Here is a 14,264-nt window from a genome sequence, read left to right on the forward strand (position 1 = left end):
GAACACATCTTTATCTCACTGAGTCACAAGAACAGAACTCTGGTTTCCTTTTCTGCCACATTGCCGGTCGGTGGCGGCATTGGACTAATTTGCTGTTTGAAGAACAAGAAGACCACCGTGCCCTTGAATACTCTTCTCTCATACTTCAGTTGAAGGGTGTCCTTCGCATTGCTCAGAAGAATAAATGCAAGGCCAGTTATAGGTGTATTTCAGGGTGGCCAAGTCAGTAGAGGACCTTAGGACTTGAATTAATTTTTGGGCTTTGAGTTAAGCCCGAAATTATTCATACCTATTGCAGATTTACAAATAAAATTATTTTCATGCAAAAACGTTTCTGACAGGAAGTGAGACAGACATCTCTCAAGAAATAATAAAACGAACGTAAAAGAAGTGTCAAATTTAGAAAAACAAATAAAACAATTGGCAGAAATGGCCTGCCAAAAAATACTTATACTGTTCTCAATAATTCAATTCAGTTTATTTATATAGCACCAATTCACAGCACATGTCGTCTCAAGGCACTTCACAAAAGTCAGGTACATAAATTCCAATTAATCGTAACCATTGAACAGTTCAGTCAGATTCAGTTATTTATTCAAATTGGATAAAAAGTTTTTCTATCTAAGGAAACCCAGCAGATTACATCCAGTCAGTGACTTGCAGCATTCACTCCTCCTGGATGAGCATGTAGAGACAGTGGACAGTCACTGGTGTTGACTTTGCAGCAATCCCTCATACTGAGCATGCATGTAGCGACAGTGGAGAGGAAAAACTCCCTTTTAACAGGAAGAAACCTCCAGCAGAACCAGGCTCAGTGTGAGCGGCCATCTGCCACGACTGACTGGGGGTTTGAGAGAACAGAGCAGAGACACAAAAAGAACACAATAATTACTGGAAAAATCTTTATTGACATTTCAGCAATCACACCCTTATAATTGCTGATCAGATTTCTGTATGATGCCACTGGTACTTTGACAATTTATCTTTAGTGGTGATTCTACAAATATAAAGTTGGAAGGTCTTTTTGCCATCACCCTAATCTTTCGCTCCCCCCACAGATTCTGTATCAGACTCAGCTGCAGTTCAGTCAGAGAAGATTGGATTTTAGAGGTATACGTATGTGTATTCAGGCTCAAAAAAATTGGAATTTTTTACCTTTGCCAGTAAACGTAACAAATGTCCTGACTGAATAGAAAACAGTTTATTGAATGAAAACTCAAATAAACTACCTTTCTTTTGTGAAAAATGAAGAAAAATTAATGAGGAACAGTTCATTTTAATAAATATGGACAAAAGATTATAAAGGCAGAAAATACCTCAGAATTCAAAGGTCAATTAAAAATCACACTATTCAGGGACGGGCTAGAAGAGAGCAAAGAGTTTTATTCAGATTAATATTAAATAATATCATACAAGATTAAAAAATAAATTGTAGGAAAGGTTCACTCACCATTTTCCTGTCAAAATAATTCCACTGAAAATGTTAAACATATTCTTATACACTGTCCACACACACACACAAAAAATGTAAAGACTGGAACAAATTGATAAGAATATATAAGGATGGCATTTTAAAAGTATTCCTGGCACACATTGTGACGGAATGCAGAAAATACAGTGAGAGGTAAGAACATTTACTCACAACACGGTTGTATTCCAGTTTTCTTTTCCTTCAACGTCCCAATGCTCCGGTACGGTAGGTGGCGGTAAACATTTTTACTTTTCTATTGCCAATAAAACGCAAAACAGGTTATTTGATTGGCGCATGCGCAAGGTCTGTCGAACTCTTCCGGTTCAGTCCTGCGCACTGAACATCAAACAATCTAAAATTGAACGCCTCGTCAGTAAAGTTCGGATTTAAGGTTGGGCTTTGGGGCTCTTCGGTCAAAGGGACGGACTGGGAGCTGTGGGATACAAGTGTTAAAGCTCCAGTTCAGACATGTTATCTAGACATTACAGTCCATTTCCAGATGTGTAGTTCAAACTTCAACACGCCTGTCCTCTCTGTCAGTTTCCGCTGAGCCCAGGAGGGGTCATGGAGAAGGATGACATCTGTTTCTGTACTGTGGTGGATATGAAGAGTCAGGGTAAATATGTGTGCTACACCCGCAGCAAAGGAGGAGGACTCAGTGTTCGGTGAGTCCGAGTCGGGATCTTCTTATCGGATCAGCTGTAGACTGAGCGAAGAGTTTGTAGGCTGCTGCAGAAATCTGGACTAGAATGATGATGAGTGTCTCAATCCCATGCAGTGTGACAGATGCAGCAGCTGTTTGGAGCTCAGACTGCTCCGAGGACACCCTGAAACAGCTGGTAAGCTCCCATCTAGCTTCCTTCTCAGTGAATCAGCAGCTCCTGCTGTCTAACACTTCTGTTCCCCCAGGGACACAGGCTGTCCCTGACGTCCACAGAGGATTACATCCTAAGGTTCAGGTGAGAAGCTACACACAACTCAGATCTGCAGGAGACAAAGCAACAGTGAAGACAGATTGTTTACAACACAGCTGCATTCAAAGTATGAATGTGTTGCTGACTGCTGTAGGACCAATGAGCAGTAGAGCGTTTTTCTCTGTTTCTGGTGTCCTGCAGGGCCTCCTGCCTCAGTGGGGATGTAAGTGTTGTGGTGGAGAACACCAGTGTGGCTCTTCGTGTGAGTTCAGGGCTGACTGAGCTGAATTTGACCCTAACCAGGATGGAGGCCCCTCAGGCCATGCAGGAGCTGAAGGAGCTGCTCTTCACCATGGCTGACAGACTCACACAGCTCGGCGGTCCGTTTGTTTTCTTGGTTCACTCTTTGACCTTTCGTTAACGAGCTCAGAGTCTGCTTCAGTAGACGGCTGCACTCCAATGGCTTCCTAACTAAAGGGGAATCACATCATTTCCTCTTGTGTGGTTAAAACTGGGATTCCTGGCAAAGCTTGAGAATCCTAACCTGGATCCATGTGAAAAATCCAGAACAATTTAATGTTTTTCAAGCAATAACCTTGACAACAGTTCTATTGTATCATTTCTCCAGCAACGGAACCACAGCAAGAGAAGCATATTAGATTGCATGCTTTAAATTGCCACTGACACATCATAGGAGCGTTATTTTCCAACCTTTTCCTGGAATGATCCTGTCTGTCTTTAAAGGCATGAGGTTTTCTGACAAGGTTCAAATGAAATGTCCCAGAAAAGACAGTTGAAAGTCTCTATTTTGGTTGTGGTCTGCCTCAGGGTCCAGTTCAGAGCTGCCTCAGTAGTAAATTCTTGCCGGAGCTCCTCTGCTTTCTCACTTCAGAGTAAAAATGCTTTTCTCTGGAGTAACCTCAACTTCCCAGAGTTACAATAAATGCTACTTTAACTGCTTCATTGGTTTGTTTTAATAATAAACTTTTAATAATCACAAACTAAAATTTGGTTCTGAGAGGCTAACAGTGTGAAAACACAAGCTGGATCAATAGGGCTGCTGTTCTGTAGCCAGCTTTCCTGGTTCTGAATCCGACACTGACCCCGAACCTGCACTGGAACTAGGGATGACCTGATATTGTCAGATTAATTGCGATAATTCTGTCATTGCAGACCTTTAGAGCCCCACAGTCAAACAGAACACAATAGATACATCCAATAATATGGTAACACATATTTGATGTCCTCTCATTGAACACAAGTTAGAAAAGAAATGTTTGAACAGCAAAAGTAACAATCTTAGCCCTTGTGTTACTGTTTCTGAACATCCTCGGTTAGAGCTTCCCACTATCACAATAAATCTCAGTTTATTTTCTGTTAATGCTAATTTTCCTGGAACTATGTTTCTGAGAGTAACTCAGATTTTTTGAACAGCCTCAGCTGAAAGAGGAGTGAGTCACTGTGGGTTGTCGTCCTTCCAGGTGGAAGCCCTGCTGCGAGTCCACTGAAAAATCTTCAGCGATGCCCAGCAGGTAAGTCTTTACTGGAAGAAATTCTCCATCCCATTTTCAGGAGCAGATTGCAGACTGTCTTAAATTACTGATTGATTAAAATTATACATTTAAATCTTAAATATATATTTAAGTCTGTAATGTGTGTACAAGCCCACACATTACAGACTCTACTATACATCATTCTATAATTATGATATAGACTCTACTATATCATAATTATAGAATGATGGAAAATTGTAAAAACCAAAAACATTTCAACAATTTCGATATGTACAAGAAATGTCCACTTTTTATTATAGAAATTCCACTTTTTAAAAAAGACGTATTTTAATTTTTTATTTACCAGGACTGTATGCCACTTTTTTATTGAATAGCTCAGCATACCTCAAAAAAATGAAACAACGGTTGTAATTATTGGCAAAATTTTGTTTCTGAGAAAATGATGGACCAGTCACCCTGTAATTTCCCTTTTAAAACCAATACCTCTGAAAGGTCACTGAAGGAAATGGAATTCAGTTTTAATTATGTTTAGATTTTATTTATTCATTTTATTTATTCCGATTAATCCTAACTATCAAACAGTGCAGTCAGATTCAGTTTATTATTGAAATTGGTTAAAAGGTTTTCAATCTAAGGAAACTTTATGTAACTTTTAGTCCACATTTAGTAAGGGCTAACAGCACATCGATAAGGTAAGATGGATCATTTAAATAAATACTGGAACTAAAGTACACAGTTCTTTTTATTCGTTATTTCTCAGATACAAGTCCTTTTTTTATGCACCCTTATTTCTGATGTTTTATCTTTAACTTCAGAGGAGATGCGGAGCATCAAGGAGGAGCCTCGATGGGATAGTTATCCTAACCATTGAACAGTGCAGTTAGATTCAGTTATTTATTCAAATTGGATAAAAAGTTTTTCTATCTAAGGAAACCCAGCAGATTGCATCGAGTCAGTGACTTGCAGCATTCACTCCTCCTGGATGAGCATGTAGAGACAGTGGACAGTCACTGGTGTTGACTAAACTAAATCAACTGAACGTGTCAGTTTTTAATGAAAATTATTGGTGCAACTTATAAAGCTGCTCTGTCAGCTGCTGTAGGAAGAACGTTGGACCCCGAATGATGAGTATTCAGGTTTTCATTAGGTCCAAGAGGTCCAAGTCGCAAAGAATTCATCATGTCAGAAAATACAGACGAGGTGAAACTAAATGTTCATTCAGTCATAACACATCATATGATTTCCATGATATTTGCCTCTACATAAGCACACAAAATGATGTACTGTTAATTACAACAATGTGATTTACTTTTATTTAGCTCTGTTTTACAAACCCTGAATTTTCTGCTTCTAAACAGCACAGTCATATTCAATAAATTAGAATATGGTTCCAATGAGGCCCATCTGTCAGATTAAAAGCACCTTTTGAAAATAACAACCTTGATAAAAGTATTAATCATATTTTCCATTAAGGCCACTTTTCTGTATTAAAATGTTTTTTATTGGTCTGATGTAGTAATGTCATGTTTTCATTGGCTGGTAGCAGAAAATCGTCATAATTAACAGTAGCTGATCCGTGCTGGAAATGTGGTGAAAGGTTGAAGGTCCTACAGGTTTCACAGCTCATCTTTCCCATGCAGACTTTAAACCACGTCAGCAGCAGCTGAATGACGCATCGTCCGGGACGGTAAAGAGGAGGCTTCCTGGAGCTTCACTCATCAACCCAGGAACTAAAAAGTAAAGTTCAGTCTCAGATCACAATCTGTTATCTGACTCTCAGGATCAACAGCTTCTGTCTTTTGTCTTTTGCAGAAAGATGCAGGCGACCGGTGTGGCTTTTGAAGATGAAGACTGATTTCTTTCTGTGTTTTAATCAATTGTATAGATGTTGGAGTTTTCAGTGAATGTTCCTTTAAGTCAACTGAAGTAACACTGATGTATTTTTATGAAATGTGTTTTTAATACAGATTATGGTGTCCTCTGGGTTTGACAACTAGTTTTGTGGTGAATGCTGGAAATTAATCATGTAAAATGGATTAAGCTCAGAAATGAAATAAAGTGACTTCTATGTGGATAAAAGTTGAAGAAGCTTCACAGATCGAAGGAATGATCATTTTGTGCATATTCCTTCATCATTCCTTTCCTTCATTTGTTCTTGCTGTCTTTCTACCTGCTTTACATCATTTCTTTCTTACTTTTCTCATATCCCTCATTGCATTCTTCCCTTTGTTCTTCCGTCCCACAAAATATCTGCCAAATATTAATCGAGACATTTTTTGTGTTTTATATTTTAAATTGGATGTAAAGGCCTGAGAACTAATAATTTGAGTCTGAAAAATTCTGGTATTTTAACAGGAAAAATGTGAAGGAGCCTGGGGACTTGGGTCTTTCCTCACACACATTCCCGTTGATAGGTTTGTAACTGATAAAGAAAATCCACCATCTTCAGGCTCTGTGTGGATTTACACTTACAAAATACTTTATTAGGAACATCTGAGCAGTCTGTACATGGAAAAATATGTTTAAATGTGCTGATGTGAAAAGGAGACAAACTCAAGAGCTCCAAATGAAAAGAAACATTCCTGGGAACAAGACTTCTTTCAATAGTTCACAGAAGACTGAACATTATTTTTGAGGCCAAAGCCCCACATCCATGTATAAATAAGTTCTGCATTAATGACCAGTGAGTGACTACCTTTATCTCAGTGCAACATCTGCTTTACCATCAATAAGTTAAAATGCTAACATGAAACACATCATCCAGATGACAATCTGCCGATTCAGATCACCTCCAACATACTCATAGTTCAATTTCAAAGTTTCAGATTTCAAACTCTCTTTTTAAAGGTTTGCATAAATCTGCTGCTGGTGACATGAATTACTGCCCTGTTGTTAGTACGTTTATGCTGATTTATAGTCCTATTTGGAAATTAAGAATGAACCTTATTCCAATGTCATGCTATTAGGACTAAATAGAAAATGGTCTGGTCCCTACATGAAATTGATCACTGGTCCTTACAATCAAAGAATTTTGGCTTAGTTTTAGTTCATAAAAATGACTAATTTAACAAAAGCTATACTAAAGTTCAGAAGCAGTGTGTGATGAAATGACCTCTTCCTCCACTCCTTTTCACTCTTTTACAACAGTTTCAGTTCATTGAGGTGTTGCAGGATTTTTCAATGCACAGCTTTCTATGGATTTCTCAAAACCATGGCAATAAAGACTCGCTGCTGTTTTTGGGATCATTGGCTTGTTTTATGGGTTCCAGTGGGACTCCAGAATGATGTGGTGCACAAAGGAGTTCATGGTCAAGTCAAGTCAGTGGCCATGCCCAGTGGTTGATAACCAAATTATAGACAAACATCTCTAATTTGGTCTCATTTGGCCAACACAGATTTTCTAGGAGCCCTTTGGTGTATTCAGCTATAATTTTGAGTCTTTTATTCTAATTGTCCTGTCATCAACTTTAACATCTAACATACTGACGCCTGTATGACCCAAGATGGGGCTTTTGGTTTAGGTTTTCTCGGAGAATTGCACAGTCTAATATTGGGGTGAATTTGCTGGGATGTCCACTCTGTGAAGATCTGACCAATCTCTCTTCAGATCAATGGACTTTAAACAGTTTGGAAAAGGCCGGTTAAATCTTTCCGGAGTGATCTCTGAGGTCGGTCCTGTTGTTTTTCCTACTTGGCGCTGAGTTTATAAACATCTAATTCTGCTAAAACACATGCTTTTATATAGATTATTCCACTTTTTAATGGTTTCCATGGCAGCAGTGAGGATGGACTTACACACAGCTTCTGTATTTAGGCTTAGTTTTGGTAAAACTGATTATTATTATGTTACATTCACTGGAATCGGGAACTAAACTTGATCCCCGACTATTTTCATGAATTTAATATTAAAAAGTTCAGAGCTGTTACTTCAGAGACAGATGATCAGATGTGAGCATTTCCATTGTATTTTACAATAAAATAAATACAAGCAGACATCTGCTATACACTGCCAGACAAAAAATAAAAAGGTGTTCCAGTTTAATAATCCTGTCAGGTAGGAACAATACCACTAAATATTAATAACCAATTTAGACTTGAATCAGTTGTGACAAAACGAGTGAAACAGCAATTCTTAACAAGAGGAATCACAACTCAGGTTTAACAGAACTAATGAGGAAAGCTGTTTAAATTCACATGCCAGCAAAGATTTTTGCAAATCTTGATTTGTTTTGTACATTTAAATTAACATAAAAAACGTTACATGGTCATCATAAAAATAATAAAGTTTGACTTAGTTTCAATAAGAAATATTCTGGACTGAGTAGGTTTTAGTGTCACAGTGATGGTAGTGCCGTCATTGTCTCTCCAGGTTCAGCCTGTTAGAAAGCTCATCCACTTCACAGCAGAAACAGCAGCTGTTGTACTTGTTATACACACTGTCAGCTTTATATAAAGAAAATTCTAGTCCACAACATAATGATATGTTTAAAGCATAAAAGAAAACATCTGTTTGACAAAGAACACAACATCAGAGCAAGTTCAGAAAAGGGCATCACCATCAGGACAATAATCAAGCTGTGTACACGGCCCATGGATGACTGACATCAAAAAACAGCTTCCATCTCAACATGTACTTTAATAATTTTTCTATTGTCACAATATGCAAAATAAATCATTCTTCCTGCCACATAAAAATAGACTATTACATTCCCATCTTGACTGCATGCTCTCAAGGCAGGCCAGGTTGGTGCAAGTGTGCACTCTGGTTACACTGCTGTTCATCAAGTCAAAGTAAGCTGCGGAACCAAACAGTCTATAACATCGATTTAGGTGTAGCTTTACATCAGCTACTCATACATTCTCAAATAAACTGTGGATGGAACAATCCTCCATCCCGCTGCTGCATCTTTGCCTGCAGCCACCACCATCCCACCCACTGGCCTGCAGAGCTCTGAAACTGTCAACTGTTCGCTGTGCATTTTCCAGTACAGAGAGTTCTGCTCAGGGATCACTCTGCACCCCTGCTCACTCTCAAAGCCTCAGAGGTCCGACAAAGTGGGATCAGTCCAGTCTCTCTCACCGTCTCTCTGCCCCTAAGGTTTCACGTTTCAACAGAGGGTGTCTGTGTTGAAGGAGAGCTGCACCTGCAAGACACACAAACATGGAGGGAAGGTTTATTTTTCATAGAACAGAAAAGAGCAGAAATCTTGCTTCCCAGCAGATACAGAAACTGTTGTACTGCACATGGGAAAAGGCAGAAGATGAGAGCATGACAATAAGTCTCAAGTCATGTCTGAGAAAATGCTAGCAAAGTTATGTCATCAGGGTTACCAGAGAGCAGGACCCATGTCACATATGAGGAGTATAGAGTTTGAATACAGTACAGAGAAAATAAAGTATGGTGGCATGAACAATGGCAAATGTACCTTAGAGGTGATTTATAGAAAATTTGGGAACTGTAAGAAGGTCACAAGGTTTCATGGAAGACCGGGATAGCACCAGTGGACTGACTGGAGTGATGGTGCCAATTTAGGAAAGGGGACCAGAGAGTTTGCTCCACCAGTGAGGACACTTCTCAGTCTCACTGGGAAAGCTTACGTCAAGGTGTTGTAAAGGAGGCTCCGACTAATCAAATCTCAGATTCAGGAAGAGGAGTTTGGTTCTTATCCTGGCCCTGAAACAGTAGACCAGATCTTTATGCTGGCAGAACTGCTAAGGGGTTTATGGAGAAGGCTTACAATTGTGTTCCCTGAGGCATTATGTGGGGTGTTGTCAGGGGAGTATGAAGTGTCGATTTATTTATCCAGTCTACCTATATCCACATTCAGGCTGTCGAGAAATGGATTTAAACCCGTTTGATGAGTCCATGGACAGGATCTGAAGGTGTAGTTTCGGAGAGATGTTTGGTTTGCTAACTTCAAGGCCTCATCTTTGCTTTTTTCAGATGATGTGCTGCTGTTGTCATCTTCAGACCATACTCTTCAGAGTCAACTCCTCTAAATCTGAGGCGAGCGGTTTAAGTATCTTGGAGTCTTGACAATGTGTGGAAGATTAATTGATGGATTGGTGCTTATCTGCAGTAGTGTGTGGATTACTCTGGTCTATTATGGTGAAGAAAGAGCTGAGCTAAATTCCGAATCTCACCTGTGGTCTAAAGACCACAGGTGAGATTCATGACTGAAACAAAGATCACAGATACAAGCAGCTGAGATGAGCTTCCTCTGGTGACTGGATTCATGCCTAGAGATATGATAAAAAGCTCCATCTGTTTTTCTTGTGAAGTGCCTTGAGACGAGACTTGATGTTAATGTTGGAATAATTGAATAAAGATTTGTCTTATATTTTCTCCTATTTTTTAACATAACTATTTAATCTTATAATCATTCAAGATGTGTGTGAGTAAAGAATGTGATGAGTTGTCTGCAGGCAAAGATCATAAATGGAGCTGAGCTAGCAGAGAAGGAAGCAGTTCAGTTGAGGAGGTCATAAAGATGAAGGCTGATTACGCTGAACAAAAGGCACAACTGACCCTGGAAGCTGAAAGAGGACTGTGGAAATGTGTTGTTAATGGATAAAGCTGTTTATGACCTGCTTATGATGCAGCTGTTGTTTTCCCATCCTTTAGAGATTAATGTTTTTGTAAACTAGGGACCCCCAAAAGACAATAAAAAGAGGAAGCGGTTGGATGGGTTTCAGAGCGGTTGGGAGACTTGTAACTGAACACATCTCTGAACGTTCTCCTCGCAAAGCGAGTAAAATAACTAATACTTTGTCTCTCTCTTCTTTTTGTGATGTTATAAATATTGTTAGGTTGGTTAAACCTGACAGTTAACTAGTGCTATGTAGATCAGCTGAAATGAAATGTATCTAACCGGTGTGACAGAAGGGGGACAGGGTGAGACTAAGGCTGATGATCCACTGTTGCACCCCCTAAAAGGTTGCAGGAAGTACCTAACCAACACTTTTTTGGTGTACCTGAAATATCACTCACCCTTTCCTCTTCAAAGCTGATTAGCCCTTCATCGTCATCACTCTCCAGCTCCTCTGGTGCCTCACTGATCATAGCATTAAGCTCTGTATTGGCAGGCCTAACTTTCAGGAAGCTGAAGATGCGTTGCAAGGGGGACTGCCCACCACCAGGAGGCAAAACTTCCTGCTGCTCGAGGTTGTCGCTCTGCTTCTTGGCAAAATTGACAAACACCTAGGCAGGAAGAGGGGAGCTGTTAATTCATTTGTCCCCATTAAAATGTGGCATGCAGTCATGTTAGAGTTGTCTGAGTGGACACACATTGTCCAGAGTGGTCTGACTGACAGAGTAGTCCTCAATGCCCAGGACTTCCACCACCTGCTCCATCTTACTGAAGACCTGAGCCAGGGAGATTCTCTCAGACTTCAGTTGGTACTGGACCTTGGTGTGGTGACGGTCCTGGAAACATGTCAGCAGATAGCACATTAAAGCAACCAGGTCTACAGATGTAAGAGTCCACATGTTCTGTTGTTCCTGTGGAAATGAGGCTGATTTTTGATACTGCAGCCGAAGATGGTTCTGGCCCTTAAGAGGGCTGCTGTGATTTACCTTCAGAACGGCTTCAGGGAAGTTTCTGTTGAAGAATCGTACCACTTCCTTCACATTGGAGCTGCTTTTAGTCCTCACAGTTATCATGTAGCCATCCCCAAACCTGGAATATTATCATTGAAGAACATGTTCTTTAAGTGACTGTTTGCTTCTTCAAACCACTTATTTGTCATTTCCAAATCTGGGAAACCTAACAGGCCATCATCTGTAATTCATATCTTATTTTCTTGACTCAATCTGAAGATTCTCAAGTTAGCAGTTCTTGACCTTTTCTCCATGTGATCTAGTAATTGAATTAATTCAGTTCAATTAACTTTATTTATACAGCAATAATACACAATAAATATCATGTCTAGTTACATTACAAGACAAATCATATTCTATAGACTTAACATCAGTTCAGATTCAGTTCATCCCCCCATGGAGTCGGTTCCAGTTGCATACAGGCCAGTTCAGTCTTATTGATAATGCAATGCAGTCAAAGTTAGTTGATCAAAAAATACCAATTGGGTAAAAGGTTTTCTGTCTAAAGAACATTTGATTGTGCTGAGTTATTGATTTTTTATTGCTTATCCTTTATACTGTATGTTAGGATTGGAATAATTAATTTAACTTTTCCTGTTTCCTGTGAAAACCACAGTTTGCTTTTACAGCCATGAACTCTGAATACCAGCTTAAGTCTATACAGATACATTTATTCATGCTGTACTAATTTACAAGAATATTTTTGTATTTTGTTTTGTTTATCTGAACAGTGTTGATGGTGAACATCTAGCCAGCTAAGGTGAAGGAACATGCGGATTAACTCTGTATTGCTGCGTCTCGCCCTGTTAGATTGATTGACACAACTCAAACACAATGAAGATATAACAAAGGTTGCAGCCATCCTTCTTCAGTCCTTCACTGCTGTATGAGCAACATGAAAGAATCACCTCCTCCAGCAGGTTTAAAGCAACCAGTCCAGATGTATGCCAGAAAAACAATTCCTCACACACTTGAGCAACCAAAGAAATGGTAACTTTCATATAAACAAGATGGAAAGAGGGACAGAAAATGTGGACCAGAGTGGATCCCTTTAAAAGAATAATATGAAAGTATGGTGGAGGTTCTTCACCTGTTCTTCAGATGCTGGATGCTACCCAGGCATTTAAACCGGCCATTTACCATAATTCCCAATCGAGTGCACAATGCCTCACACTCCTCCATGCTGTGGAAAACAACATGAAATTAGATGTTAGATACACGCGGAATGAGACAGAATGAAGATCGTTCCATTAAAATGTGCTTGTGTAGTCATAGGTCTCTTACCTGTGTGACGTGAGCACAACGGAGCGTCCGGTCTTGATTATGTCAAGGATTAAATTCCAGAGGAACCTGCGGGCCTTAGGGTCCATGCCAGTGGTGGGTTCATCCTGGAGAATAGAAGAACTGGTCAAAAGTCGTTTTAAGTCAAATTAATTATATTTCCCAGGACTAGTCCTCGATATAAACCCATTGCTGACTAACAATAGGGGAGACAATTATTTCACCAGCAGCAGAACTATGCAATCCTTTAAAAAGTGTTTGTAATCTAAATTTTGTTGTTAATTTAATTTGAATTCTGAGCATTTTGGATGTGATGCAAAGCAGCAGATTGTCACCTGGAAGTTCTGTTTTAGCATTTTAGCAAAATTCTTAAAAACCAGCTATGTTGCTTTCATGTTGCTCTGAGAAAAAGATAAGAGTCACTCACCAGGTAACGTACAGAAACTGTCTCTGGTAATGACTTGTCTTGACATTCATTTCTAATGACTGCTCAGATGTTCCCAATAAAGCTTCCTGAGAGTCATTTGGTTTTCATCCTCTTACATAAGAATTCCACAAATAAGGAATCTGTGTGAGGCTAGAACCAGCAGGACCATATGCCATAGCAGGGTATCGCCTGTCACAAGTTGTGTCATCAAACCTAGGTCTCAAAGGTTGTGTGCTGTATCATCAGTATGCTTTCTATGTTCTTCCTAATGTCACATTGTCTCAATGTGACATTAGGAAGGTTGTCTCAACCTATTTTCTTCTTTTAGCCCCAAGAACTCTCACTTAACCACACCGATGTTTAGGGCCACACAATTATTCCTATATTTATTGAAGAGAAGAGACTGATATTTGCTGTGTTCTTTAGATATTTTATGTCAGATTTTTTACACATAAACATCTACTTGGCCTTTTTTAAGAGCAAACATCTTGCAGGGGACATAACATTCTAAATGAGGCGATGTGGCCCACAGGCCTTGATCTGTAGTCTGGTAAATACTCTTTTTCTTGACTTTTATGTCTCAAGTACTCATTAACTCAAAAAGCCTCAACAGTTTTTCTGTTTCTCATGTGCCTTGTTTCTTACAACTTAAAGCGGAACTAAACCCAAAATCTACTTTTTTTTTGCAGATAAACTGTAAACTGGGCCTTAATGGTGCCATCTTTATGTTACTGTGCTATTTTATTTTATTTTATGTAAGCTTGTTTAATTCTGCAACATTTGTCCTAAAACTGTTTTAGTGCTCCCCTCTTTGGGTTGAACGGTGGTCACTGCAGTTGAATTTTCTTATTGGTTCAAACGGTTCAGCTTGGTACATGTCTGCGTCAGAGCCCGGTGTTTGGGTGTAAAACCCATCTCACTCAGACACATCTCTATAGAGAGTCAGGAGTTGCTCCTCCACTGCCTCGGCAACGCCAGGGTCAGCACCTCGAGCCAGCAGCTCGAGGTGATGACGCTCAGGCCATTTAAATAGGTTTTGTTTGCTGGTCATATTAAC

General features: G+C 39.5%; 2 protein-coding genes across 3 annotated transcripts in view; one reads left to right on the forward strand and one right to left on the reverse strand.

The window, feature by feature from the left end:
* Window positions 1-1,770: 1,770 nt before the first annotated feature.
* Window positions 1,771-5,984, forward strand: paxx (PAXX non-homologous end joining factor). Its single transcript, XM_047380722.1, has 7 exons — window positions 1,771-2,136; window positions 2,250-2,310; window positions 2,381-2,430; window positions 2,587-2,765; window positions 3,867-3,917; window positions 5,540-5,636; window positions 5,712-5,984. Exons 1-7 carry the CDS (start codon window positions 2,036-2,038, stop codon window positions 5,752-5,754), a joined length of 582 nt encoding a protein of 193 aa, XP_047236678.1. The 5' UTR covers window positions 1,771-2,035; the 3' UTR covers window positions 5,755-5,984.
* A 372-nt stretch (window positions 5,985-6,356) lies between these two features.
* Window positions 6,357-14,264, reverse strand: part of abca2 (ATP-binding cassette, sub-family A (ABC1), member 2) — a 98,738-nt gene continuing 90,830 nt past the window's right edge. For both annotated transcript variants that reach the window (XM_047380721.1, XM_047380720.1), the window contains 6 exons: window positions 12,784-12,887; window positions 12,590-12,682; window positions 11,476-11,578; window positions 11,188-11,325; window positions 10,891-11,100; window positions 6,357-9,043 (listed from right to left, as the gene is read on the reverse strand). In XM_047380721.1, the coding sequence (XP_047236677.1) occupies window positions 9,008-9,043; window positions 10,891-11,100; window positions 11,188-11,325; window positions 11,476-11,578; window positions 12,590-12,682; window positions 12,784-12,887 (684 nt within the window). In that variant the 3' untranslated portion in view covers window positions 6,357-9,007. The remainder of the gene's footprint in view (window positions 9,044-10,890; window positions 11,101-11,187; window positions 11,326-11,475; window positions 11,579-12,589; window positions 12,683-12,783; window positions 12,888-14,264) is intronic.

The sequence above is a fragment of the Girardinichthys multiradiatus genome, chromosome 12, assembly GCF_021462225.1.
Source record: "Girardinichthys multiradiatus isolate DD_20200921_A chromosome 12, DD_fGirMul_XY1, whole genome shotgun sequence".
In the NCBI taxonomy this organism is placed as follows: Eukaryota; Metazoa; Chordata; class Actinopteri; order Cyprinodontiformes; family Goodeidae; genus Girardinichthys; species Girardinichthys multiradiatus.

Excerpts from the sequence above, each read along its gene's own strand:
- paxx (XM_047380722.1), top strand. The coding sequence starts at position 2,036 with ATGGAGAAGGATGACATCTGTTTCTGTACTGTGGTGGATATGAAGAGT. Across the intron at positions 2,137-2,249 it reads GGAGGAGGACTCAGTGTTCG|TGTGACAGATGCAGCAGCTG; the intron begins GTGAGTCCGAGT and ends AATCCCATGCAG. Across the intron at positions 2,431-2,586 it reads GATTACATCCTAAGGTTCAG|GGCCTCCTGCCTCAGTGGGG; the intron begins GTGAGAAGCTAC and ends GGTGTCCTGCAG.